Below are 26,201 nucleotides of genomic sequence, written 5' to 3'. Positions count from 1 at the left end.
GAAGAGGTCCTAACACGCCACACGCACACATGAAATCATGGGGACCCCAGACGACAGGAGTGTCTCGCTCTGCTGTCTGATTTTGAAACATTTTGTTTTGCATGTGGTTTTGACCGAGCGCAGCCATAGAATGCTTGTTGTGTTCTATCATCATGATCTGCTCAGTGTTTCCTTCCCAAAAAGCGGACAGAGGCCAAACAGCACAGCAGTAGTTGCGTTAACCCTCCCCAGTGAAAAGGGCACATAAAGTTACAATAATTGATAAAGATTCTGGATTTGTTGAAAGGCAACATGTCTGAGTCATTTTTGAGCACTGAACTATGCATCTGGGCGCTGGCGTATTTTCCCTCGACGGGAGTCGTCTTGGAGCCAGCGAATAAGGTGGGCCTGCAGCGCATCATGGGAGGATCTGAATCTGGCCAGACAAATGAAAGAACTTGACAAGAAATGGGCAAGATTGCTTGGGAAGGTTTAGACTTGGCATAAGGCGTCCCACGCTTCCTCTCTCCGCATTTCACGTGTTCCTCCTCCTCCTCTTGCTCTGTCACTGCAGAATGAATGGGTGGGGGCTCGAGGGTGGAGGGAGTTGGAATCTTCACTCTCCCCCCTCTGACCCAGGGGCACCCGGCTTACACAAACAGTTTACAGATGACCCCCGGTTCTGTGCCGGCCCACGGGAGGTATGCTGGTGTGCTCGAGTGACCAAAGCGCGGTGAAGACAATCCAGGCTCTGTTCAGACGAGCAGGCAAACCTGATTTGTTAATTTTATTTTTTTTATCTCCTTTTTAAAATCCATCATTCTTGTCTTTTCACGTTTGACAGATGCACTTATCCAGAGCGACGTTATCCAATCAGATCCTTCTTCCAGCTTAAAACAGGTGTGTCTCTGTTCAACACAAGCATGTTTAGCCGAGGAGCGTTCTAAACCCACAGATCCAGTCGAGCGCATTAAAGGATTTGGTCCAACTGGTGTCTGAATGTGACCCTGACTGCACAATAAGGAACGAACGTGAGTTTTCCTCTCGGCACACGCGCGTTCAGGACCTACTGGAGGGCTCGGGGAGGCTTCTTGAGCTTGGCTTCCGGTGCTGAGGATCAGGACGTTTTTCCCCTGGCTTCAGGTGGCCTCCAAGAGCCAAAGCTCAATGACTGATCCCTCGCCATTGAGCTGCTGATCTCCAACCCTGCGGCTTCCTAGGCCTGCGAGCCCACGTATCGATCGCACTCGTTAGTTGTTAGAAGGTTTGGGGGAGGGGTGGGGGGGGGGGGTGGAGATTTCCAAGGAGAGACATTTCTAAGCAAGAGTCAGTCGGGATGGGGGTGGGGCGTCGGACACGTTCTCCCTAATGGCCCATTCTGACAGCACGCTGTGGTCAGTCGTCACGGTGACTAAGGAAAAGATTGGCTCGTGTCTTTTTAGAGAAATGGCAGTTAAGTGTGTGTCTGGTGGACCGCGACAGTGCCACACACCACCACTCACAACATCTCCCTTCAACATGAGCCTCAAAGCCTTCATGAATAACTGCACACGCTGTAGACCCAGGAGGGTCAGCCTTCCCCGTCACCTCCACTTAATCTGGTGTGCCGTGTCAGAGGATTAAGCAGTGCCGTGCGCACACACACACACACACACACACACACACACACACACACACACACACACACACACCCCTCCTCTCCTCCTGTTTCGATGAGGTGTTGATTAGATTGCGATCAGCTCTGACCAGCCAGTTCCCCCGAGAGCCCAAAGTACTCCGGTTACGCTCAGAAAGGCCTCCTCACTTTTCACGCCTGTGAGCCTTCTCTGCTCCTCCCTGTCCTCTGATCCTCTGGTCTCCCCCTCTCCTCCTCCTCCTCCTCGTCCTCTCTCGTCTTCCTCTGTACAGGTGACCATCACTGTGAACGGGAGACGAGCGGCTCAAGTTACCACCCCACCCCCTTCTGTTTTATTTCCTTTAGGGTTTTTTTGTTTGTCTCTTAAAGCTTTTGGGTTTTGTGGCAAACATCATCCAAAAAAATGAGCAATTTTGTAAACTTCCCAGCCCAGTTCTACAATGTACTGCAATAAAACTGAATGAAAAGTGTTTTTCTGCATGTGCCTGCGCACAAGTGTGTGTCTGCTAAAAGTGTGACTGTGACACTGTGTGTGTGTGTGTGTGTGTGTGTGTGTGTGTTCCTGTGACTACATTCAGATAACGCCACCTGGTCGAGATTCAACCCCATCACACCCACTTGACTCACTTAATTTCTCAACTAAAACGGTTCCACATGTTGCTCGTGAGGCTTCTCTGCGGGCCAGGTGAGGAGCCGTGGCTGGTGTTCACACGCCTGCGCAAGTCACGCTACATCCACTTATATTTTCAGAAAAATCCCTTGTGATGTAATTTGGCAGATGCAGGTGTCTGTCAGCCTGTGTGTTTAATGCAAGGCTGAGTCACTGGGGGTGGTGCAGTAATGAACTCGTGTCAAAGTTATTTTTTAAAAGGGCTCTCTGCTTAAAGTTGGAAGCTCTGGGGGGAGGCGTGGCGCAGGGTGGTCTTGCGTGTCGAGTGTTCACGCTCGCGTGGTCAGACAGCTGCCTTATGTACAGCTCGCTTGCTGGCATGGGAGGGAGTTTGTTCATCACGTTTACTTTAAAAGTACAGCGCGCCTGAGGCCAGGACAGACGCGTGTCTGCTTGCAACCCTGGCACTGAGAGCATGCTCTCACACTTGGGCACACAGAAGGAGTGTTTTTATATGGTTTGAGAGGGGGGCCTCCTTGCTGGTTAATGGAGGCGCTGGAGGGAGGTGGAGGTCCTTTTTTTTTTTTTTTTTTTTATGGAGCAGATTCTTCTCCGGTGTACTGAGGTCTCTCCTGAATGATGACAGCACTGGGACCAGCGCACAAACCCTGACTGACGCCCCTTGACCTTCACAGGTGTGGAGGCCATGCCGTTTACCTTCGTGCGAGTGTGTGCGTGTCGGTTAATGTTTCTCACCTCAGCGCTTCTCGTGCTCACCATAACGCCCCCCCCCCCCCCGGCTTCCTTCCTTCCGGCTCTTTCTTCCTCTTTTTGGGAGCGTGGAGGGGGGGGAGGGGCACAGGACTTCTGTGAAACCTCACACCACTTTGGCTGCAGTGACCGCACAATGAAAAATTTATTCTGCCCTTCACCCTGGCGGACACCTCCAGCAGATGCCTAGCGCTGACCCCCGCTAATGATGAAGTTAAAGAATGGCCAGCCACAGTGTGAAATCATTTGGTATTTAATGCACTGCACCGGTATTGGTGCCCTGTGCCCTCACCCACTGCCCCCCCCCCCCCATCTCTGGGATTATTCTAGAAGCTTCACAGCAGCCTGTTGTAATCGGGTCAGGGGTCAGCACCTCTGACATTCTACCTGCTTTCCTTTTAACGTCCTCTCGTAGTTCCACACAAGTGGACCGAAGAGAGCGAGGCCGTTGCCCAGCATGCCCGCCGCCTGCCGTTCTGGCCTCCGCTCCCAGTGCCTTACCCCGCTGCACCTATAAATGTGTTGCAGTGTTTGACGAATGTCAGGCTGTAAACGTTCAGGCCACATGATGTCTGATGCACAGTACACGCCTTCAGCTGTGAACCTGCCTCAGCGCAGTCCATGCCTCGCGCTCTCTCTCTCTCTCTTTTCTTTTCCTAATCTGTCACTATATTTCTTTCTCATTGTCTCACGTGCTCACAGGCACACATCTTTTCACTCTTCTGTTTCTCTCTCTCTCAGTAGCATTAGGGTGTTCTTTCACTCTGTAAAGTTGTTCCATGCGCCCCCTCCTGCTGCAGAGCATTGCCGTGGCTCCCGGGCGGGGCCTCATCGGTGGGGGTGGGGCCCGGGCCCCTACCGCACTGCTTCCCACCCACCTGACCTCCGACCCCAGCTGCCATTAATCTCCCTGCTCCTGATCGGTCTGCACCCAGGGGGAAAATCAGGCAGGCAGGGCATGATGGGCCAGAAAGCCTGCGGCCAATTAAAACGGCCTTCTCTGTAGTGCTGGAGGCCCATTAACCAATAGTGAACTGTTAACCCGTACCTGCAGGAGGTCCCACTTCTAAAGCAACTGTCTCCATAGCAGACACTGTGTGTGTGTGTGTGTGTGTGTGTGTGTGTGTGTGTGTGTGTGTGTGTGTGTGTGTGTGTGTGTAAAAGGGTTGTCTGTACAGCCGGAAGTTTGGCTTGATGACTAAAATTCTGATGTAGGGCTCATTTGTACGTGCAGAGCGTAGACTTGAGGCCAAACGTTTCCTATAAACTATAGGAAATCATTTTTACGAAGACCAGTTAAACTGGTCTGTATGTTTTATGCAGTTTTAAATCGATCGTAGATCATGCAGATATTTGTCGATACTCAATGTCAATACTGCACTTCTGGAGTAAACCTTTCATCACAGTAGTTGTCTCACGTGGCGGTGTTTAATTCTAAGTAGTCCATACCCGGATGGCGTCTGGTCCACCACGGATGGCAACAAAAATGTATTTACATCATGCTTACGTCAGAATGATTGGTCTTTTTCTGTATAACAAGGTGACCATAAACACAGATCATACCAATATACAGTGGATGAGGATGAAGGCTCACAGTAGGCAGTGTGAATGCATAAGTGTGTTGCGTTGGGAGGTGTGTGTGCGAGTCGCCTGTGCGTGTCCGTGGGTGTGGAGACCTTGCTGGCGGCCGACGGCGTAGTGTCCTGCTGACCTGCAGTTTAATTCACACGTCAATAACCCCCCCGAGCTGACCTCTGACCCTTTTGCGGCCGCGCTAATTGTTTCATGCGGGAGTGACGAGTCTCTTGGCACAAGCGCACTCTTCCGGCGCCGCGGAGTGTGTGCTCCGAGTGGTTGGACATGGCGGCGCTTGTGCCCAAACACGCACGCGCGCTCACACGTTGCGCTAATGACTTACCCCCCCCACCCCTCCCTGAAAATGACTCTGATATGATGTCACCCTTCAAGTAACAGGGGAGGGGCAGACGACACATTCACAGGCTTTCTGCGTTACCTCCTCAAACAGTAGTGTAGAGATGGGTATCTGCAGACCTGCATCTGTGGGGGCAGGGTATCTATGGAGCAGTATCTACACAGGACGATTGTTAGAGAGTGTAGGTTAATGTGACCATTTCCGAAGGCAACCGAGGCGCTGCAAGTCCCGTGACACGGTTGTAAGGTCTCCGTTGTACATGGCCATACTTAACTAGACGGGTTGGTTGGTTTGGTGGGTTTTGGTTTCCAGTGTTCAAGTACCTCATAGCAGCCTGTGTAATAACACTCAAATCCTTTTTAGGTTGAATGAATGGGACCCTGCAGAGATGAGATGTCTGCCCTTGGCCCCTGTTTAGTGGCTATGACTAAGACTGCTCCCTCTGCATTGCGTAGGCGCACGTGCAGCTACACGCCAAGGGCAGAGAGGGGTGGGTGAGTGTGTGTGTGTGTGTGTGTGTGTGGGTGTGTGTGTGGGTGTGTGTGTGTGTGGATTTAATATTCACAATCCTCCAGATAAGGCCCATTTATAGCACTCTCTCCTCGGGTCCGCCTTCGGGCTGCGGATCGGCGACGCCGCTCGATCCTTATGTAATCTACGGTGCCAATGGGGGTGGACAGGCGGAGCAGTGGGCTGGAGAGGGTGGGGCGGGTTTCTGCCCTGCCCCTGCCCCTGCCCCAGCTCCTGATGACCTCACTGTAAGCTCCTGACGCGATTAATGCACTATCAGAAGTCTGATGCGTGACCGTCACAGTCATTAGGGCCTGTTCTCCAGGTCGGGCCTGTTTTGGCTAAAGCATTTTTCAAACGTGTTTCTCTCCTCTTCGCCCCCCCTTGCTACAGGGTAGCTGTCGAGTGGTGCTCTCGTATGGGAACACCCAATGCACACCTGAGGCAGAATCAAAGCAGTTGTTTCCTTCATCTTTCTGATTTGTGTCTGAATCATTTGGGCTGTGCAAGGATTCCTCTGAAATACCTTTGGTTGGGAGCAGGATGGACATTTTTTGCAAGTCGTGTTTAAAAAAATGCGCATGATTGTCTGGACAAATGTTATGGTAATTATAGCATTTTAAAAAGGTCAAGTTCTGATGTTTAGGACGTGCCGCTGCTCCAGGTGTGTGCCGGCGCGTGAACTTGTGTTGCGCTCATGGGTTTGCAGGGACACCGGTGAACCGCATCCCCATCATGGCCAAACAGGTGCTGGACCTGCACATGCTGTACAAGCTGGTGACAGAGAAGGGAGGCCTGGTGGAGGTTATCAACAAGAAGATCTGGAGAGAGATCACCAAGGGCCTCAGCCTCCCAACCTCCATCACCAGTGCCGCCTTCACACTCCGCACCCAGTAAGGAGACGCGCACAGAGTTCCTTCTGTTTTCTCGCACTTTCTGTGTCATTCTGTTTTTCATTTATTTTACATCCTACTGGAGCGGAGTATTGATGGCATGGATGTATTGATGGCATGGATGTATTGATGGCATGGATGTATTGATTTCATTTGGCCAGTGTTTCCCATGACTGTGGTGAATTGGACCTGAGATAGATAGAGAGAGGGAGACGCGCGCACTCACTCACACACTCTCTCTCTCTCTCTCTCTCTCTCTCTCTCTCTCTCTCTCTCTCTCTCTCTCTCCCCCCTTTATTACCTCTCTTTCTTTGTTGTGCGTGTCCATTCCCCTGATCTAAAGCACTGGAAGCTCTGGGTATTGATCCACTGTGTCATCATCCCTGCTACACACTCCAGAAAGCTCATGATTTATGAGGACATGAAAATGACAATTTCAGAAACCACAAAGCAGTTTTAGCTTCTTTTTTTTTTTTTTTTTTTTTTTTAAGTCCTACTCAAGCAGTTTCCATGACAATACAGTCTTTCAGATGTGAATTATATAGTAATCATGCACTAATCATTGTTATAGTCATCTCTGTAGCTACCCGTCTTCAGATAGCTGGAGTTCAGGACTTCCATTTAGAAGGCATCCCCAGACTGGTCAGCGCCGCGAGTGAGTCAGTGAAGTAAACGACTCCTCCGGCACGACTTAGTCATTGAATCTCATCAAAGCATCGTTTGCCAAGTGTCTCACTTGCATGTGCATGTGTTTTCAGGTACATGAAGTATCTGTATCCGTACGAGTGTGCACGGAAAGGCTTGAGCTCCCCCACCGAGCTGCAGGCCGCCATCGACAGCAACCGGCGCGAGGGGCGGCGCCCCAGCTACAGCAGCAGCCTCTTCCGCTTTAGCCCCTCCCACAGTACTGCCCCCCACATCCTCTCCCCTCACAAGATGCACCTGCCCCCGCTGGGTGCCGGGGCAGGGGCGTCGGCTTCGCTCAACGGGCTCCAGGTCTCCCCCGGCCCCTCCCTGAAGAAAAGTCACGGTGAGTGAGCGTAGACTTTTAAAACAGCTACCACACCTTTTAAAGGGGGGAGTTGCCATAGAGCGGTTTGGTTGCCAGACATTGCGTTTATGTAGTTGGTTTCATTTTGTATTTTGGCAATTCTTGCTTTACGGTCTTTCTTGGCAGGCAAGAGGTCCGCATTTATCTGGTGAAAATTCCCACTGTGTCATCGTATTTGTGAGTTGAAGGCACGTGCTCGTGATCATGCGTTAAGTTTAACTGCCGTTTATAACAAGGCCGCGCTGGCCGCTGCAAATTCAGTGTGTTGGACAAGAGCGCCCTCTGCTCCGCAAACACTGGTAAATGCAGTGTGGCTCACATTTGTTTTTCCCAGTTTAGTCCTGGAATCCTGATTTGTAATTAGTGGGCTCTCAGTCCTGCAACCCCACCCTCAGTATGGATGGGTGCAGAGGTGTGTGTGTGTGTGTGTGTGTGTGTGTGTGTGTGTGTGTGTGTGTGTGTGTGTGTGTGTGTGTGTGTGTGTGTGTGTGTGTGTGTGTGTGTGTGTGTGTGTGTGTGTGTGTGTGTGAGAGAGCTGAGAGCCTGAAGGCGATTCTCTACAGCTAATTATAGTGCGTTCACAGTTCCAGCCCCAGACGGGTCCCACGTCTTCACCCTGGGGATGGCTGTGGGGATCGGGGCGAGGCTGCTCTGTTTACTTTGGCTCTGAGCTGCACGTTTATGGTGTTAATATGAAGAGAATGGATCCATTTCATTTCTTTAACTTCTTAATGCTGTTTGCAAAGTGATGTCGCATTGATTTGGTATGAGACTGGTCTGATCACTTCATTAAACATGACCTTTACTGCTTATAGAAATGCAGTAAAAATATTTCTCTGTCTGTATGTCCTTTCTTTCTCTCTGTCTCCATCGTCCTCTCCCCCCAGAGGAGGCGTCCCCCTCTCTCCTCATGCAGCGGGCCCCGTCCATCGCCCTGGCCCTGGGGCCCCAGGTGGCCGGCTTGGCCCGGGCTGCAACTCTGGAGCAGCTGCGGGAGAAGCTGGAGACGGGCCCCGGGGCACCCGAGGGCCCCGAGAGGAAGATGGCCCGGCTGGCCGAGGAGCAGCAGAGGCTGATGCAGCAAGCCTTCCAGCACAACCTGCTCGCCATGGCAACCCACATGCCCATGAACCTGCGCCTGGGAATGCCACCAAAGGGTCAGTACCATCTGGGGGTGGGGGTTGTACCACGAGCTGGATGAAAGGGGACAGGTGATGGAGGAGAGCAGTTTGTCCCACTGGATGACAGAGTAAGGGCGGGGTTGTTCCATGGGATAACGGAGGATGGGGTAGGTTTATTCCACCCGGTGACGGTGGAAGGGGGTTTGTTCCACCAGGGTTGACCCCTCAAAGCTTTGTTTGTGCTTTGGATTTCCGCAGACGACAAGCACGACCTCGCCATGAGCATCTCCTCCACCGGAGCGGCCAGCATCAGCGTCTCTGTGGAGGTGAACGGCGTACTCTACTCAGGTACGCCCCACATGCAGCACCGGACATCAGCGTCCAGCCCCGGCCTTCAGCACTCTAGTTCAGCGGTATCTTGACCTCTAACCTACTGTACTGGGTATGATGCATTCTGTGAGGAAACGACAAAGCACTTTTGTACGTCGCTCTGGTTAAGGGCGTCTGCCAGACTCCGTAAATGTAAAGAATGACACGGTTCACTTTCTGCTGTCATACTCATGCCAATAAACGTGTTCATGATATTTTTTTCTCCCTCAGGAACGCTGTTTGCACAGAAGTCCTCAGCAGCGGCTGCGAGCGTGTCCACGGCAGTGGGCGGGGCGTCGGCGGGCCCTGGATCCGCCTTCAGCTTCCCCAGCCACAGCCCCTCCCCCTCTTCCTCTTCCACTTCCAAGGCCCCCAGCTCTGCGGAGCCGCCCACCGGCAGCTCCCCCTAGCCCAGGCGAGACACTCCAGCTTGGCGTCGTCTCCGGAACAAACCAGTCATGGATGTTTGGAAAATCGTAACTGTTGCACAACTAGTACCTCGTTTTTGTCCTGTCAGCCTTGGCTGGCTACATACGCTCAGACATATTTGCCATACTTAAGCAAGCAAGCAAGCAAGCGCGCACACACACTCTCACTCACACACACTCTCACTCACGCACACACACACAATCACTGTGCTAAGGAAAACGCTAAACACAATCAGGGTGTTGAGCCAAAATCAACTGACAGGTGTTCATGATGGAACTTGAAGATTTTATTTAGGAAATGTTTTTTGCTGTTTGACTTCTGATTCTGAATTTAGGGTTGTTGTGGGGTTTGTTTGTTTTTTTTCCTCTCTCGAGTTTTCTTACATACCTCAAATGGAGCGATCCACAGTGGTTGAATATTATCTTTACCTCACAGATGCTTTACCTCATAAATGCTTTAGCTGAATTCATTATTTTTCTTTTTTAAGAGTCTTTTTGAATTTGTCAGGATCAGGTGAAGAGGTGTTTTCAGCACTCATGTTGCTATGCATGCGTTACCCTCTCACGGCACGTAGATGAGACACCACAACGCTGCACTATAGTGTTCATAGGAATGCGCTCTGCTCCGCCCACTGTGGTGTGCCTCTCCGGGATGGGGCCGCCCCTCTGGCTGAAGTGCGCCACATCCAGCCGCGCTCCCGGACCTCGCCGAAACCTGCCCGGTCACGTTGCCACCCGACCCGTGCCGTTGCGGACGTCGCCAGGACGACAGCAGCTGACCGAGGCAGGATACGGCATTCCCCGCGTCTCTTCCTGCAAAAGGGCGTGGGATTTGTGTGACGGCGTTTTAAGGTTCAAGTTTGGTTTCCATTGAGCCATTCAAGCCATCTCGGGTCAATGTTGTGGCTTAGTGGGGAACAGGGACCCAACGGAGACTCGGGAAGGACGATAGGCTGGGTGAAGGTGTCGCGATCCGAAAGATTTAGGGCACGCCGCCTAGATGCTGGGGCACCTACGTGATGTTTGAGCAGTCAGTGGTTGCTGAAGCAACCAGCGGCTCCCCTGTCCATCACAGGTAGCCGTTTAAACCAGTCTGCTGCGTTAGGGTGTCTGAGCCTAGTGCAGGTCTCGCACCAGAGCAGGGAGAGAGTCTGCTTTTCAGGGTCAGCCATGCTGTGGTGAACGCCTGACCTCCAACCTCAAGGATATTTGTCTCTGGCGACATTCTCAGGAAGGATTGTGACGTCTTTCGTTGGAGTCACATGGTCTTTTTTTAAATTAAAAAAAAAACAAACAATCATTATTCAGAATTATGCACAAAAGGTGGATGTTTTTAAAGGATACCTCAGGCTGTGTTTTGGAGAGCTACACTACGTACCCCGTGCTGCCATGGCAACAATAACCATGGGAAAACATGCGGACTGATCCAGAACTCAAGCCTCACTCCAGATTGCCTGATCGGGGCTCCAAACTCCAATTTCTTTTTCTTTCTCTGTCTTCTGCCCCACCGATCTTTCCCCTTTCTCTCCACCACTCGGCGTGCGTCAGACATGACTGTTACGTGCTGCATTTGTACAATCAGGTGTTCGTTTGACACCAAATTTGGATTGCCCTGCTTACCTCGCACTGCTAGAAACCAAAGAGCAGCTCGGCCACTTCCCTATGCCCCGCCCCCCCCTCCCCTTTTTGTGGGCACAGGACTGAAACACTTTTCCTTTTAGTTCATTGGAGGATGTTACCCCCCCACCCCACCCCCCTCCACCACCTCGGTGAACTGCCTGCACTTGCATGGTTTAGTACAGCGCAGTTGGCCCTGGGGAGGCCGGAGGGCTGTATGGTTCTGTGTTTTGACCCTGCAGTTAATCAACTGGGTGCATTTTAACAGGAACGACATGGGCGTAAGGTACAGAACCCCTGTAACAGGCTACATGTAGAGAGATTTTGCTGTTTGTTTTTGTTTGTTCGTTTGAACAATAAAATATTATTTGGTAGGAAGCCAACCAGGATCTTTTTAAAGGAACATAGAAGAACTAAGCGAACAGGACAGTGATCATATACCTTATGCAGCTGTTTAATGAGCATAAAAACGATGCCTTTCTTAAGCTTCGCCAGACTGTCTGGTGAGTCAGCGCCTGGGGAAAATGGAAGCACAATGCAACGGCAGGCGTTTGTTGAGGGACGACCCCCCCCCCCGTGTTTGTTTGTTTTTGTTTTTTCCCTCTCTCTCTCTCTCCTCTCTCCCGCGTTATGCCGTCAGGCTTGCATTCGAGGCTGCCTTTGGGAGATGACCTGAAGCTCTGTTCCCAAGTGTATGAGCTGCCACATGGTGGCTTCCACGATCATGAATATTCATAAGCGATGCTCACGTGCACTTGTGATTAAAAGCAGTGAAATTCCCGCCGCATCGGTAACAAAGTGGGTGGAGCTGCCTTAATTGCCAGGGAGCTCAGAACGGGTTCCAATATTTCGCCAGCATGGAATGTCGAGGCACTCTTGGGTATTTAATCAAACTGAAGAGAATTTGACCTTTTTAAGTTTGACCACAATCAGGTTTACATATGATATCAGGCATATTTATTTTCATTTTTATGAAATACTGAACCCAGATTATACAATTTATACATTTTTGAATTCCTTGCTCTAGAGATCTCCTGTGTGTGGTGGTGGGTGCACATTTGCACATCAGATAATCGGGCGATGTTGAAACTACTGGTTACGTTTGTCTCTGGGAACGTCATCATTCACTAAATGTGTTCTGGAAAAATCACCACCGCGTGTTCTATATAATGATCGCTGTGAGTGAGGGAGACCAAGAGAAAGAATGAGCTCCTCTGTGTGGACATTGCTTAGACTTATAGTGTAACACTGAGCCACAGAATCTTCCGAGTCCGAGGCGAGATGAGTTTCAGCGCAGTGTATGCTCTCGTCCAGAAGGGGACAGTGCAGTCTCGCTCAGCTGCCGTTCTAGCGCTCCTGTTTTTATATACTTATTCTCTGTATTATAGATGCATATGCAAGTGGTTACGGAATACCTCATTTATCTTTTTGGTTTATTTGTGGTATTTTTTTTTGTTTTTTGTTTTGTTTTTTTGTTAGTTTTTTTTTGTTGTTGTTTTTTTGCTTAAAGTTGTACAATGCTCCATTTGGAAACTGAGCAGTGAGCTTTGTGCATATTTTTGTACTGTTATTACAATGTTATTATTGATGTATTAATAATATTACTGATGTTGGGTTTCTCTTCTAATTAAACAAGATTTAGGACAAAACCCATGTGAATGCTCGTTAAACTGGTTTGTGTTTGATTGTATTTAAAAGCGGAGCACTTTTGTTTCCCCTCAAAAAGGTGATTTTTTTTGACAGTTCAGTTTTGTTCACATCAGTAATATTAAACTCTATGGTTCTCAGGGCTTTCCACAGTTACATGATAAAGTTTTACTTTATATCTTGCTCTGGTGTGTGGTGTGGTGTGTTGTTTTGTTTTTCTCTGCTCTTTGGTCTGCTAAAGCAAGCGTGTGTTTTTTAACGGAGTCACTGTTCTGTTGACTTCAGACTGACCAGCAGTGCTTTTGAAACCATCCCACAGTCCCTCCCATGCATGGGATCAGCAGACTAAACAGGAGGTAATTACAACATATTAGCTGACATCTTCATCCAGCGACTTACAGTTGACAGAAAACAACTGAGGGTTAAAGGTCTTGATCAGGGCCACAACGGCAACTTTAAAGTGGGGCTTAAACTGTCAACCTTGTGACTAATAGTCCAGTACCTTAACCACTGAGCTAGCCCAAACCCTCTTTACAGGATGTCTGGGTGGTCAGTACTTTTGTGTCCCACCACTAGGGTCTCGCTTCACATCTCCCAGCCGGGTGGAGTTTTCACGTTCTCTCAGCGTGGGTTTCCTGCAGCGTCTCCAATTACCTCCCACAGTCCAAAAAAACCATGGTGGTCAGGTCAGTTGGTTTAAATTGTTGCTGTGGGGGTGTGTGTGTGTGTGCACCTCCATGTCCAGTGGTAGATGGTGCTCTGCCCTGGGTGTTGTCCTTCTTCCCTTTCTTGCGCCGGACGCTGGCCCCACAGGGGGCTGAGCTCTCTGGTTGAGGGTACGTGAAAGGCAGGCGCTCCTCACTGGTGTGTGTCGGTTAGATGTAAAGTTTTAAAGTAGACTTGATTTTGTAAAGCATCCTTTACTTGTATAGTAGTAATAATAAGAGGTTGAGAAGCATTCTGTTATGTTCACATCAGTAATGTTCTATTTTTCTCAGAACTGAACATTTGCATCTTTTGTTGAGGTTTACTTTATAAACAGTCTTTGACGTGTGCTTTTGCTTTGGGTTTTTGTTCACCTCTGCTCTGCATCTTTGGACTGCTGCTTTGTTCTCATGTTAAAGTGCATGACTTTTTAAGTAACTTCCGCAGGTTTTTCACATTTTGCTTCCCGTTATGTAGTGCCACACTATGCATGCTGGTGAAAAGGAAGTGTTTTAGTTTTTTTCCCTACCAGGGTTGGAGGGCAAATCTTCTCCCAACACACACTGTAAATGAGCTCTTAAACAGGAATCAGTGGTGAGACGAGAGTATAAGGTGCGCCTTTTCGAGGGGATTATTTGTGGTGCATTGTGGGTCATGGGGGGGCGGGGGGTTTCCATTCCCCAGTCTGCCCCCAAAACCACAAGCAGGAGCCGTTGCACTAAGCTGTGGAGGCCCAGGTGATGATGCAGACCACCGGTTCACAGTGGTGTGAAGGCTCTATGGTTGTGAAATTACATTTCCTTACCATCATAGTGCATCATGCTTTGACACCATGGCCCTGCATCAGTGCTCTCTCAAACACAATTGGTGGATATTTCTGAGAACACCCACATGCTCTGAATACGAGAACCCAGTGGTTTGTCACACCACCACACATCCAGAAGGTCAAATTAATTTATTCAGCGCTTTTTACAGCAGTTGTCACAAAGCAGTTGTCTCTCTCCACCTATCTTTACAAATGCCCGAGTCTGAGACCCCAGCGTGCAAGCCGGGAGCAAGGAAGGTGCCATTCACAGGCGCCGTTTGGGGGAAACGTTGTGTGGGCAGTTGGTGGCAGCACTGGTGCACTTTGGGGAAACGGGGGGCAAACGCAGTGCTCAGCGCGGCCGACGCCACGGCGGTTTGGTTACAAAGGGACTCTTCAAATACACAGAAGTGAGTCCCAACTGCACTGGTTCAGACAGTGCTAGCAGATCACAGAGAGCAGGAGCAGAAGGCATACTGACACCAGAGGAGTCGCTCTCGCGCAGGGGCCGCTGTTAATGCTAAGCTTGTAAGAGGCAAGCAGAAGGTTTTGCCCGTTCTCGGTGGCGAGGCAGCGGTAGGTCCCCTGGTCTTCCTGGCTCACGTTGGCTATCACTAAAAGGCAGCCCTGCCGAGTGGAGAAGCAGAATCTCCTCCTATTTCCCTGGTACCAAGTGTATGATGCATGGTGGGAGAGTGCAGGACAGTTCAGGTGGACTTCTGAGCCTTCTGTGATGATCTTGGTTGGTGGTGTATTTTGGGGTTTGTCCTGCAGCAAAGCTTTGGAGGGCTCTGAGAAGATGAAACGTATGACAAATACCCGTCAGCATATCAAGTCAAGGTTATCAGTCATCACACACTGTATGGACATCCTGGAGAAGTATCCCTCACACCCACTCATGCGGAACTGCCCAGTAACTCGCTTCTCTGATCCCGCCGACTAAGGGCTTCATAACTGGCTTTCACACTTGTGACCGTTTATGAACATCAACCTATATGAACATCGGTGTATTTTTGTCACCAATTCTGCACGTTCTCGTTGACGCCTTGGTTACAAACCTGGCAGCACCTGTGGGAACACTGGACTCACCTTGACAAACAGAGCAGTTTCCATCCAGGTCCTGAATTGAATGTCTATTTTAAAAAAAAAGATGCAGAAATTAGTTTGTTGTCGAGTTTGTTGTATTAGGATGCACTTCCGTCACGTCTGATGCGTCTTACTCGCACACTTTCACCTTTCAGCCCGTGTGTCATAAATTCCTGTGTCCTTATAGTACTCAACTCCAGGAAACTAATACTCTCTGTGACGCATTTTAACATGTCTGTATTGGACACTGGCATCCGGTTACGGATATGATTTGCTATGAATAACAGGTGTGCAAAACAAACTTTACAGACAGGCTGACAAAGTGGGATGAAGCAAGACTTTGAGTGTGGCAGGTAAACGTGGCGTGCTTGTAGAGGAAGGAGTGTATCTGTGGTCTAAATAACAGGACCTAACGATACTGACAAACATCAGTGTGGGTGTAAGTGTTAGTAGGTCATATGAATAAACGTCATCTGTTGAGTCTGAACGGCTCTGGGTCAAAGGAGCTGTTCATTACTCTCGACTTTAGATGTGCAATATAGTCACACTCCACTACCAGCATGTACGTGGGGATACTGTGCACTACAGCTGTGACCTTTTTGGTTTTTTAAAACACAAATGTCCTCTCAAAACAGAAATAGTGCACGCATGAACTTTGTTACTACGGTGCAGACTGCCAGTGCTGCACAACTTCCTCTTTTCTGTAGCTGATGCATTTCCCTACAACAGAGGAAGGAAGAAAAAACAACAGCAGGCCACACACTTACCACAGAAGACCCTGCTTCCCCTAAACCTCCCTGCTCAAAAAGCCCTGATCTTCTAATGCTGTTCTGGAAGATGACAGCGTTTTATTTTATTACACACACACAAACCCACACGCTTTGGCTGTTCCCCTTCTCCTCGAAGACCTGCTTTAAAACTGGAAAAAAGTGTCAGCGGGTGTAGGTCAGAACTTACTTCTTAGCGGGCAAGCAGCTGGATGTGCTCCACCCACAGTAAGGGTCTCGGGCCAGTACGCAAGAGCAGCACTGTGTGCCGTACAGGCTGCAGTTCCTCAGCTCCACCCTGACCACCTCGCTGCTCGAGCTCACGTACAGCTGCTTCTGCAGGAAGGACAGACGGGCAAGCTGAAGCCGGCGCGGCCGGCCGTGACGGGAGAGTGGCTCGCCTTTCCGGATGCCACCTTTCCGCTTTGCCCGTCGTTTATACCATGACGGATAAAAACTCATCCGGCGGCCTGCGCTTGCCCGCCACGTTAAGGAGGTGGTTTGGGCGACCTCGGGTCGTTACCATGCCTCGCCTCCCTGGTTAAAACGTGTTAGCGGACTTCATAACGGAAGTGAATTAGATGGGAAATGGAAGCAGCCCAACAGTTTTTAAAATGTCTCTCTAAGCTGTGAAGCATCCAGGTATATCAGAAATAAAATAAAATGTATTATTTCCTATATTGTTTTGAAACCGTATGGATGTTCTGCTGGGTTTTTGGTTTTTTGGTTTTTTTTGCACGTAACCATAGCAGGGTTGAGCGTGTTGGGTCACGTGAGAGCGGAGCTGCTTACGGTCAAGCTGTCCAGCAGCATGCTCTGCACGCGGGTCGGAGATGTGAAGGGCTGGTACTCAGCAATGAAGAAGGCCTCCCCATCCTGCTCCAGGACCTTATGGACCCTGCCGCTCTCTGAGGTGAGGAGATTTTTTTAAAAAGAAGAGAAAAAAACAATTAAGAAAAGTTGGCAAACCGTCCCGCAATCACGTGGCCCTGGGCCCTGTCCTTGCATGTCCCCCAACCCCCGCAGGGAGACAACTAACACGTACTGAGCTGGATCGGTTTGGGTAGAGTGGGCACACCTCCCCAAACAGAGAAGCATTACTCTGAAAGGTCCCACCCTCTACTGATCACCCATTACAGGAAGTAACTAAAGCAATAGTGCAAGCTTCAAAGGTATAGAACAACAGAATTGATATATTTATGTATTTATTTAAATACTTAACATCATTCAGTTATCATTCGTGGCTGAAAATAATTATGTGCAATGAATGAATGTTCTTGTGCGTACATGCTGGTGTTCCTCAAGGAACAGGGTAATATCCGTTTATAGTCGCACCTTTGTACACATAGACTTCTAAAGAACAATAACTAAAATAACCTGGGCAGAAATATGACTTTAGGTACTTTTGGAGAGTTCCAAAAACCCCAGATGTGTTAAAGAACAGAACTTGGGATTAAAAGGAAAGCCAACATGAATACTGTTCCCATCAATGAGTTAGGTCTGTCCTGGGAAGACTGACCCTAAAGCTGTGAAGGAACACGAGATCTGGGCATTGCTTTCACCAGTGCTAAGATTGTATCTCACTTTTTACATAAAAGAGGTGTGTGTGTGTGTGTGAGTATTCCAGGAAATGTTTTGAATAGTTAAACAGGCCTTAGTCCGAATGTGAAACCCCACATGTCCTGAATACATAATTGTTAGGCGATGCACAAATCAGTTATTGTCTTTTGTAGCTCAGTGTCACTGGTTCATGTGTTTCACAACCATGTGATTTAGCTAATCACTCGTCCATGTGGACGTGGGTCATAGTGGGACTGACCACAGTTTGCATTGTGGCCTTTTGTTGCTTTTTACAACACTGGGTGGAAAAGCTGGAGTCAGCTGTTACTGGCTAGGATTACAGAAATAAAGCCTGTGAGTGTGTGATATAGAAATTCTGGCTTGTAACTTTTTTGATCCATTCATTTGTTGACATCAACAATATGCAATACAGGACTTTTTACACTTACACAGCTGGTCACACATCAGTCCTCACCATACCAATGACAATCACATAACGACCACAGTCTAGAAGGTTGGCGTTATGAAAGAAGGAGAGCTTTCCCCTGTATTCCAACAAGTGACCTTGCCGCATCTTTAGAATATAGTTAGGTCTTCAGATCTCTAACCCTAGTCCAGGAGAGCTGAGGAAAACACACTGAAGTTCCCACTAAACATTATCCAGCGAGATGTCAACACTGAAGTGTCAGTGTTGTGATGTGCAGTGTCATTTGAGCCCTTGCATAAACAACAAAAAAAACATATCAGCCTTTTCCCATTTTTGTGTAATCAGCAATTTTAGTTTTTCGTTTCATTTTAAGGTCCCTGGTTCAAGCTCCACCACCACCAAATTGCCACTGTTGGATCCCTGAGCAAGGCCCTTAAACCTCAGTTGCTTCAGTTGTATTCAGTCATAACTGTAAGTCGCTTTTGGATAAAAGCATCAGCTAAATGCCATAAAATGTAAACCTGTGAGCATTTAAAAATAAGTCTTACAATAATGCTTTATATTATTGTTTTCATTTGGTAGAATGTGGGGGAAAAAACAGTAAATGGACATGTAGAGTTTTTTGATTCAAGGGCCCATTTGATAAATAAATCCTCTTTTGCACCTCAGGTCTCAGTGTTCATGTGCCTCTGTGATTAAACAGAGACCAGCACACGACATGACCAGTAAAACCTGCTACCGGGTGTCTTCATCCTCTGCGTCCTGCCCCGCGTTTCTCAACCACAGTCAGACATCATTACACTCACAAGACATGTCACTCCTGGATGTGGGAAGGGTTCCCTACCTAGCGCAATGACGAGGACGGTCCCTTTACCCTCCACATGGTCCACCTGCAAGTGGGTGTATTGGTGGTGGTGGCTGATCAGCACAGCGTCGCGTGCCGGTCTAACCCAGTCCTCCATCTCCGGACGGTTTTCCATAAACTTCAAAAAGTTGGGAGGGAAATTCTTGCCTGGGACACACTGTTAGAAACACACAGACAGCTGTGCTTTCAGGGATCTTCATACTGCCACGTGTGTACTCTTAACAAAAGTTCTGCTAGAGTCCGACTTGAAACTTTAAAATTCAATATAGACTGTATATAATGTAGATTCTGTTGTACATTGTCTTTGTACTACAGACAAGGGCCTACCTCTCCAGGACGGTGTAAGTTAGAGTCAGGCATCTCATCCTTCTCTATGAATTTGGACTTTGCGAAAGTATAAATGATGTCAGCCATCTTGTATACACAAATGGCACTTAAGTTGCTGTGGATGATATTACCAGTTTTACAGACAGACACACACAAACACACACTCATTCTTTCAGGGTTTAATTTTGTCTGTCTAAGGGAACAGAAAGAAACTGCTACCAGCAGCACAGTCTAACTGAAATGAGACCATTCAGCTAGGCACCGTGTCCATACAGAAGACATCCAGCTGGACACTGGACCCTATTGTAGGGTCTGTGGTCCTTTCTCGATATAACTCAGCTTCGTGAACTCGACATAGTAAAGGAAGTGTTCTACTTCCCCATCATCTACGTATCACCTTATCACCTTAACAGTTATTTTCATTGTTATTCACTCTGATAGTGTTTGCTGGTTGTCTTTTAAATAAAGCAAATGAATGATTTACTAAGCTGAAGAGAACTAAGAACTCGACAGGCCACAGACGCCACGGCCACCTGGACCCGTGGATGACACTTCGGTCTGTCCAACGTTATGCAAGCAAGTCATTGCCACAGTGACACTGTTAGATGCCAGTAGGCTACACTCCAGTTTAAGAAAGGGCAGCTTGAGTAACCCCCACTGGATCTTCACAAAGAACTGGCACTGCAAAATCGTTTCACTAATCGTTGCATTTGCTTGAATACATTGGGAGTTGCGTTTGAGAATGTGCGGACGAATTATCTGGGGGCCATTATCGGGAAAGAGCTAAGGAGCACGTGTAATGTGTAACCACATTGTCTTACTATTCATTTCTGAAGAGGGCATAGATCTTAGTGCTGTTCCAGTGTTCCGTCTCCACCACGGCCACATCCAGCAGCTCTGTGAACGAGATTCGCTTCTTCGCGTCTCCGCAGAACAGGCGAGCGGTGAGCATCGACGTCCACCGGAACTGCAGTTGGTTTTTAACGCCACCCTTGTCGTCCTGGTAGAGGTGCGGAAAACATTTACAGCAGTCTAAACAAAGCAGAGTGTCTTCAGAGTTACAACCAATGCTTCTCCGGATCCTGGACCGGAGGTACGCCTGCGATTCAGCGCCTCGGTGCACCCGAACACCAGACCGTTAAGCACCTTTAGCAGTGGAAGCACGTGTGTTCCGGGCGAGAGCAGAAATGCTACTTGAAATATAAACATGCTTGAACTGGCCACCATCTGTGTACAGCACAGCTCTATTAAGTAGGTGCTGATTCATTCTAAGGCCTATTCTAGCTCTGTTCATTGCTAATTTAAGTTGCAATATGAGTGTTGGTGCAACACTCTTGGAAGTGTGGACTTCCAAGTGAGTATGTGGTTATGTAATAAAAAGTTGGGGAAAACTTTTTGTTGGGGAAAAGCTAGTGTAATAAGAGGTGGGAGTTCTCTATAAAGCAGAAAACCTAGGGTAAAAATGACACGTTCTAGAGTTAAATGAGTACAACACTGCCTATTATGGGTTCAACTCTGGAGTTTCTGTAAGTTTCTTTTCCTTATAAGTACAAGTACAAGCATGAGAAGTTCCTGGTTGAAGTCAATACAATAATACAGTGACTGAAAAGAACTTGATAGTGGAAATAACGATCACAAATCAGCGGATCTTGAACTAATGTCACAATCAGTTACTGATAAACCATTACAGGAATACAGAATTGAGTAACCTTATGAAATGACTTCACTATGTATCACCTATACACTACAAATGTGGAGTGGCATTAACATACACTCCTTGAGGAAACCATAGAACTGTGGGTTAAAATATTTACATCATTGCATAAAAAGGTTTAGAGTGTCTTTTTAAGGGGATTTTTTCAGTATATTGTATATCTCTATAAAACTAAATGGAACAAAAACATTTGGATGGAAACCAGTCTCAAAATATACACTGACTTCTCACCATGCAGATCTGAGAAACTCTGGGAATCCAGAGTGGCGTCTCAGGGTCTGGGTTGGTGTTCTTCTCTATGTATAGGAAGTACAGTTTACCCTTCAGTGATCCGCTGCCTCTGTCCGCTATGATTTTTATGTATCTCTGTTCTGAATCCCAATGAAAGACAAAAATTGTCATGCTTAGTTATCTCAAAGATATTTCACCAGAAGATGAATGCTACTAACTGTCACTTACAGCATTTAGCTGATGCGTTTATCCACAGCGACTTACAATTATGACTGAGTAGCAATTGAGGGTTAAGGGCCTTGCTCAGGGGCCCAACAGTGTCAACTTGGCAGTGGTGAGGCTTGAGCCAGCAATCTTACAATTACAAGGCAAGTACCTTAACCACTGAACTAACACTGCCCTGCTACCAGGAGATGAATGCTACTAGCTACCAGGAGATCACCGGGAGATTAATGCTACTAGCTACCACTCTGCATAGTGCCAGCGACTTATTTCAAGGGCATTTGAGTATAGGAGGTTCCTTCAGTAATGACGGCCTGGTTGGTCTCTTTATGCCAATGGCAGACGGCTTGCAGCTTCTGTCTGGGAGTAAACGCAAGCTTCTCACCCCTGTCGCTCGACGACGGCCAGGTATAGCTGCTGTTTGTGTATTTGTAGAGTCCAACAGAGCCCTGATCATCACTCACTCCAGAGAAGGTGAAAAACAGCATGCCACCTGCCATGCGACACACATGAAGAGGGAGAACACAACTTCAGGCAGAGACCGCTATTCTTAGAGATCTGTTAAGGCTTTAGGGCTTCAACGGTACTAGGCATTTTTAATACAGCTGCAGGGGAGCTTCTTTATACATGTTGGTTATTATAGACATGTATTTTTTTTTAAGATTATGGCCCCTTTCGCATATATTTTATACATAGCTCATTACATATAGTGAGTCGTTATATTTCAGTATTTCATAAAGACTGTGTACTGTGTAAATAAGAAGTGTCTTGTACAGTCCTACTATATTGATTTGCTAATCTCTTTTCTCTGTATGCTTACTATACACATTTAAAGGTTATCGGGGTACAACACACCTAAAATCACAACGTTCTGAGAAAAAAATCAAGATTCACTCCCAGTAATTGTCAGCGAATAAGACAACCTATTAACTGCTCTTCCGTGCCCTATGCCGTATGACTACTGTAAGCTAGATGTGTTGTAGCCCATGTTCCCAGATCCCAATGATTATCGTTTAGCCTGCTGGAGGACCTGTTATATCTACACAGCTGAACAGCCAATCAACAGGATCTACTAAACGTTAAAAAAATCCAATACTACCACCTCGTCAACAAGTGGGCAATTTACAGGATTCACCCTTCCAACACGTAATTAAAAAAGGAAACACTCTATTCTGTGAAGAAGTTACTTCTGAAAGTTTCCTTACCAATATGCAAAGATGGCTCTTTAATATGTACTCTAGTTTCCATAATGAAGCAGTCCACATGCTTATGGTTTGAGTTCTGCTGTGAAAAAAAAATAGCAGCATATTGTTAGTATACGAATATTCATGCGGTTGATAAAGGCTGTTAGAATACAAGACCCAGTCAAGGATCAGCTTCCGTTCCACTTTAATCACAAAAACACAATATTCACAAAACCAAACCCTATTCTGAGATGCTACTCTGCCCTGTACTCAAAACTACATCGCTGGGTACGTACCACATTGCAGCATTTCTTCACATTCTCTCCCGTCCAACACATAAACAATGAATTCCCGTTGGTCCCTTCGTCCAGGACAGAGATGATATACTCACAATTCTAAAAATGACCATGGCAAAAATTAAACAGTGCACAGCAATATTTTATATAACCAAATTTGTTGGATTCAGTGCTGGTTTGGAAGAAAAGTAATTTCTTGGAGTAAATTTATTTCCAGACCAAAAATAGAGCCTGATGCTCTCTGAATCATGTATACCTTCACCAAGTACCTAACACCTGCAGAACAACGATTATTTGACCTACATGTGTTGCCAATGACAAGAACAGGAACTGGAAGACTGGGCTGAAATGTTAGACTAGAAAACCCCCAGACCACAGATCTTTACACCACCATATTATTCAAAGCTGTAGTTCTGTAGTTACCTGCACTTTCATTACAAATGAACTTTTATAGAATCTTAGAACTTACTGGCTTGCCATGGCAATCACTCTCAAATAGTGGCATATGTACCTGGCATGAGAACAAGAGATAAATATATATTTAGTTTCATTTGTGTAAGAACATCTGACGCATCCCTTATATAAAAATGGACAAAACAGACTTCAAGAAAGGCAGTTAGGGGCAGTGGTGTTATGACCAGGCGCTGTCTACAGGACCCATGGACCTCTTGTAAATGTTTTAATTAAACCGTGCCATCATGAGCTGAATATTCCATACCCTTTAAATGGTTTAATTTTATGTACCACAAGACCAAAATTCACACAAAGGGAAAATGAGGTAGTAGGCGTTTTTCTCTTAGCAGTTCCGGTGCAGGTAATCAGACTGATTTAGAGAAATGGGCCCTCCGATTATTTTCTGTTCTTAAGTGTGAGTGCTGGCTTGGTTAATCTCAATACTATATATACATCCTGGAGTGTTATGCAGAGCTGCATCATTAAGAATAAAGCAATGTCCAGAAAGCACGGCATGGAGGGGGAAAAAAAGACAAATGTTGATATTGCTTTACCGGGGCCAGCTTTCCCGAGTCACCCTTAAAGATGTATAAACCTTGGGGGCTTCCTGCATATATGTTTGTGCCACTGGGGTCCTTGACTAGTTTCACCATAGTGTTGATCTGTGGGTTTGGGAACTGTAGAGTAGGAAATGGCATATCTAAGAGAGAGAGAGAGAGAGTGGAAGAGATAGAAGTGAAAAGAAATGGAAAAAGAAAAAGAGTGAGCCATAAAACAGTTGTCTAATGTCGCAGGAGTGCTGCGCACGGCAACAATCTTGCCGCTCTCGACAGTTTAATTTTATATCAAATTCTAACGAAGTTCTGAAGTGAGACATTTCAGAGACAGAAAGAGATAAGTGCAATTCGTAGACCACGTCTCAACAATCAAGTCAAGTCTATATTCTGTTTTATACTATACAAGCACTGAGTTAAACCTGAAACAGATATGTATAAATATAACTCTGCTTACGAATATGGTTGACTTTGATCCTCACTTCGCTATGATGTCCGTCGTGTGTGGAGATGCAAGGTGTAATCCATAACACAGACAGAGATACGCATAATTCTGGGAAGGTCATTGTGGATCTAAAGCGCGATCGTGCTGTCAGGCTTCTTTCGTAAAGGAGGAAACTGGTTTTTACGACACACTTTGACACGTCAGACTGTTTGTTTGTTTGTTTGTTTGTTTGTTTCTATTTTTTGCATCTAATTTCGTTGTTCGATTTTCTTTTCAGAATAGAAAATCAGTTGAACAGAAGTCGCACTGACCGTTTCTTTGGCTCTGAAAACAATTTTCAGAAAAGTGTCGCACCCCTTGAAACATTGGATTACTTTTGGATTCTCATATTCAAATGTCTCAGACCAAATTTGAAATGACAGACGACCTTTTTAAAAAATAGAATATAAATAATATAAATAATAACTCATAGAAATAATAACTAGAAATAGGAAACAATAACCGACGGAACGTACACGACCCCTGTTCATTTACGACTTCTACAGCATTCTGCTAAAGATGGAGCAATATCGCACATCCTCTAGAGGGAGACGTTGTCCATGCAAAGGCGCGAACAGGAGGAATGGCGCACACGAGCAGTAAAACTGCACAGCCGATCTGTTTAATCAGACTGTCTCATTTGTTGAAGAACAAACCCTTTCAAAACGTTAACAAGAAGTAGTGTCACTCAAAAATCTGAAAACGACTTCCATAGATTCACCAGTCCTCCATTCATCATCATCGTCATCATCATCGTCGTCATCATCACCAGCAGTTGAGGTATGTAATATTTTTTTTTTTTAACCACCACCAGTGTTTTGTCTCCTTTTCTAGGAGTGGTTCCTCATTTCCTGTGAGTGTGTTGTATTCGACAGGATCATGTTCCATATGTCGGTGTCTGAGTGAAAGGGTTTGTGTGTGTGTGTGTGTGTGTGTGTGTGTGTGTGTGTGTGTGTGTGTGTATGCTAGACGTATAAATAACTAAATCAATTCAGCAATAACAATTATTTAATAAAAATTCTTTAATAATTGGCATTTGATAAACATTTTAAGTCTCATCGTTTATAAGGTTGAAGTTGCTTTTTTTTTCCGTGTTAATTTTTTGGGGGGGTAAATAAGCACGCAAAAGACGACGCTCCAACATTTTCTAAATATGACCTTCACCAAATGGGGTTATTCTGCTTTTGAAGTTGTTCAGACTCGTCGGGCCGTATGCTGACGTTCCCTCTTTACACCGAGGTCACCCCTAATACATGGCAGGCCTCCCCACTAGAGCACCAGACACTCCAGGTCGCAGAGACAGACATTCCTTAGGATGTGGACGGTGCTCTTAGCTCTCACCATGTTCTTTTTTAGTCTATGTCATCTTAAATGGACGAGGTTGCGTATTTGGTTCTTTTCTTTTGTTAATTTGTAGGCACACACACACGCACTGTGTAACAATAACAATAATATCAGGCTTATTCTATTACAGATATAGCTGCATTAGCCCGAGTGCGACGTTTTGCAAACAGACATATCCTCTTATATTCACGGCAGCAGCACAGCCAGTGAGACTGCAGTGGGCCCGAGAACTCTTATCAAGCATTAAAAGTTCGTCTAGGAAGGAAGAAAATAATTAACAGCCGCTTTGGCTCTAGATGAAAACCTTCAACCCTTCGGGGAATGAGTAGGTGGACATAAGAAACGTGAGTGAAGCTGTAAATAAGACGTGAAACACTGTCGTTGTTCCGTCCTAAAGATGGGAATCTCCCAATACTGCTGGAGAGATTTATTGGGACGCATTGCAGTATTGCAACCCAGAAACAAACGGATCAAATAAATCTGGTACTGCTAATAGCTGAGTGAGGGGGGGGGGCGCTGGGATGAGAGAACTGGCCGGCGCGGAGAGGAAAAAAACGTGAATTTCTGGTACTGCTAATAGCTGAGTCAGGAGAGAGAGAGAGAGAGAGAGAG

At 46.9% G+C, this 26,201-nt stretch overlaps 2 protein-coding genes across 3 annotated transcripts in view; one reads left to right on the top strand and one right to left on the bottom strand.

Annotated features, from left to right (window-relative positions):
• Window positions 1–10,957, top strand: part of LOC113591534 (AT-rich interactive domain-containing protein 3B-like) — a 29,948-nt gene extending 18,991 nt beyond the window's left edge. The window contains exons 5-9 of the mRNA XM_027032066.2: window positions 6,149–6,332; window positions 7,091–7,362; window positions 8,271–8,540; window positions 8,763–8,852; window positions 9,105–10,957. Coding sequence (XP_026887867.2) covers window positions 6,149–6,332; window positions 7,091–7,362; window positions 8,271–8,540; window positions 8,763–8,852; window positions 9,105–9,283 — 995 coding nt within the window. The 3' untranslated portion in view covers window positions 9,284–10,957. The remainder of the gene's footprint in view (window positions 1–6,148; window positions 6,333–7,090; window positions 7,363–8,270; window positions 8,541–8,762; window positions 8,853–9,104) is intronic.
• A 3,251-nt stretch (window positions 10,958–14,208) lies between these two features.
• On the bottom strand, window positions 14,209–24,740 carry LOC113591539 (semaphorin-7A). 2 transcript variants are annotated; one of them, XM_027032072.2, is made up of 14 exons: window positions 24,219–24,740; window positions 23,762–23,907; window positions 23,224–23,265; window positions 22,755–22,853; window positions 22,480–22,558; window positions 21,660–21,767; window positions 21,053–21,192; window positions 19,929–20,107; window positions 19,108–19,222; window positions 18,760–18,937; window positions 16,721–16,836; window positions 16,119–16,264; window positions 15,165–15,208; window positions 14,209–14,866 (listed from the first exon to the last, which is right to left on the bottom strand). In XM_027032072.2, the coding sequence occupies exons 1-14, from the start codon at window positions 24,325–24,327 to the stop codon at window positions 14,517–14,519; spliced, it is 1,851 nt and encodes a 616-aa protein (XP_026887873.2). In that variant the 5' UTR covers window positions 24,328–24,740; the 3' UTR covers window positions 14,209–14,516. The 2 variants fall into 2 exon arrangements, with proteins under 2 accessions (XP_026887873.2, XP_026887874.2); XM_027032073.2 differs by having other exon boundaries at window positions 22,480–22,555.
• Window positions 24,741–26,201: the final 1,461 nt, after the last annotated feature.

The sequence above is a fragment of the Electrophorus electricus genome, chromosome 4 (genome assembly GCF_013358815.1).
Source record: "Electrophorus electricus isolate fEleEle1 chromosome 4, fEleEle1.pri, whole genome shotgun sequence".
NCBI classification, from domain to species: Eukaryota; Metazoa; Chordata; class Actinopteri; order Gymnotiformes; family Gymnotidae; genus Electrophorus; species Electrophorus electricus.
Note: the sequence above shows the minus strand (reverse complement) of the source record. Positions and strands in the feature narration are given on the sequence as shown.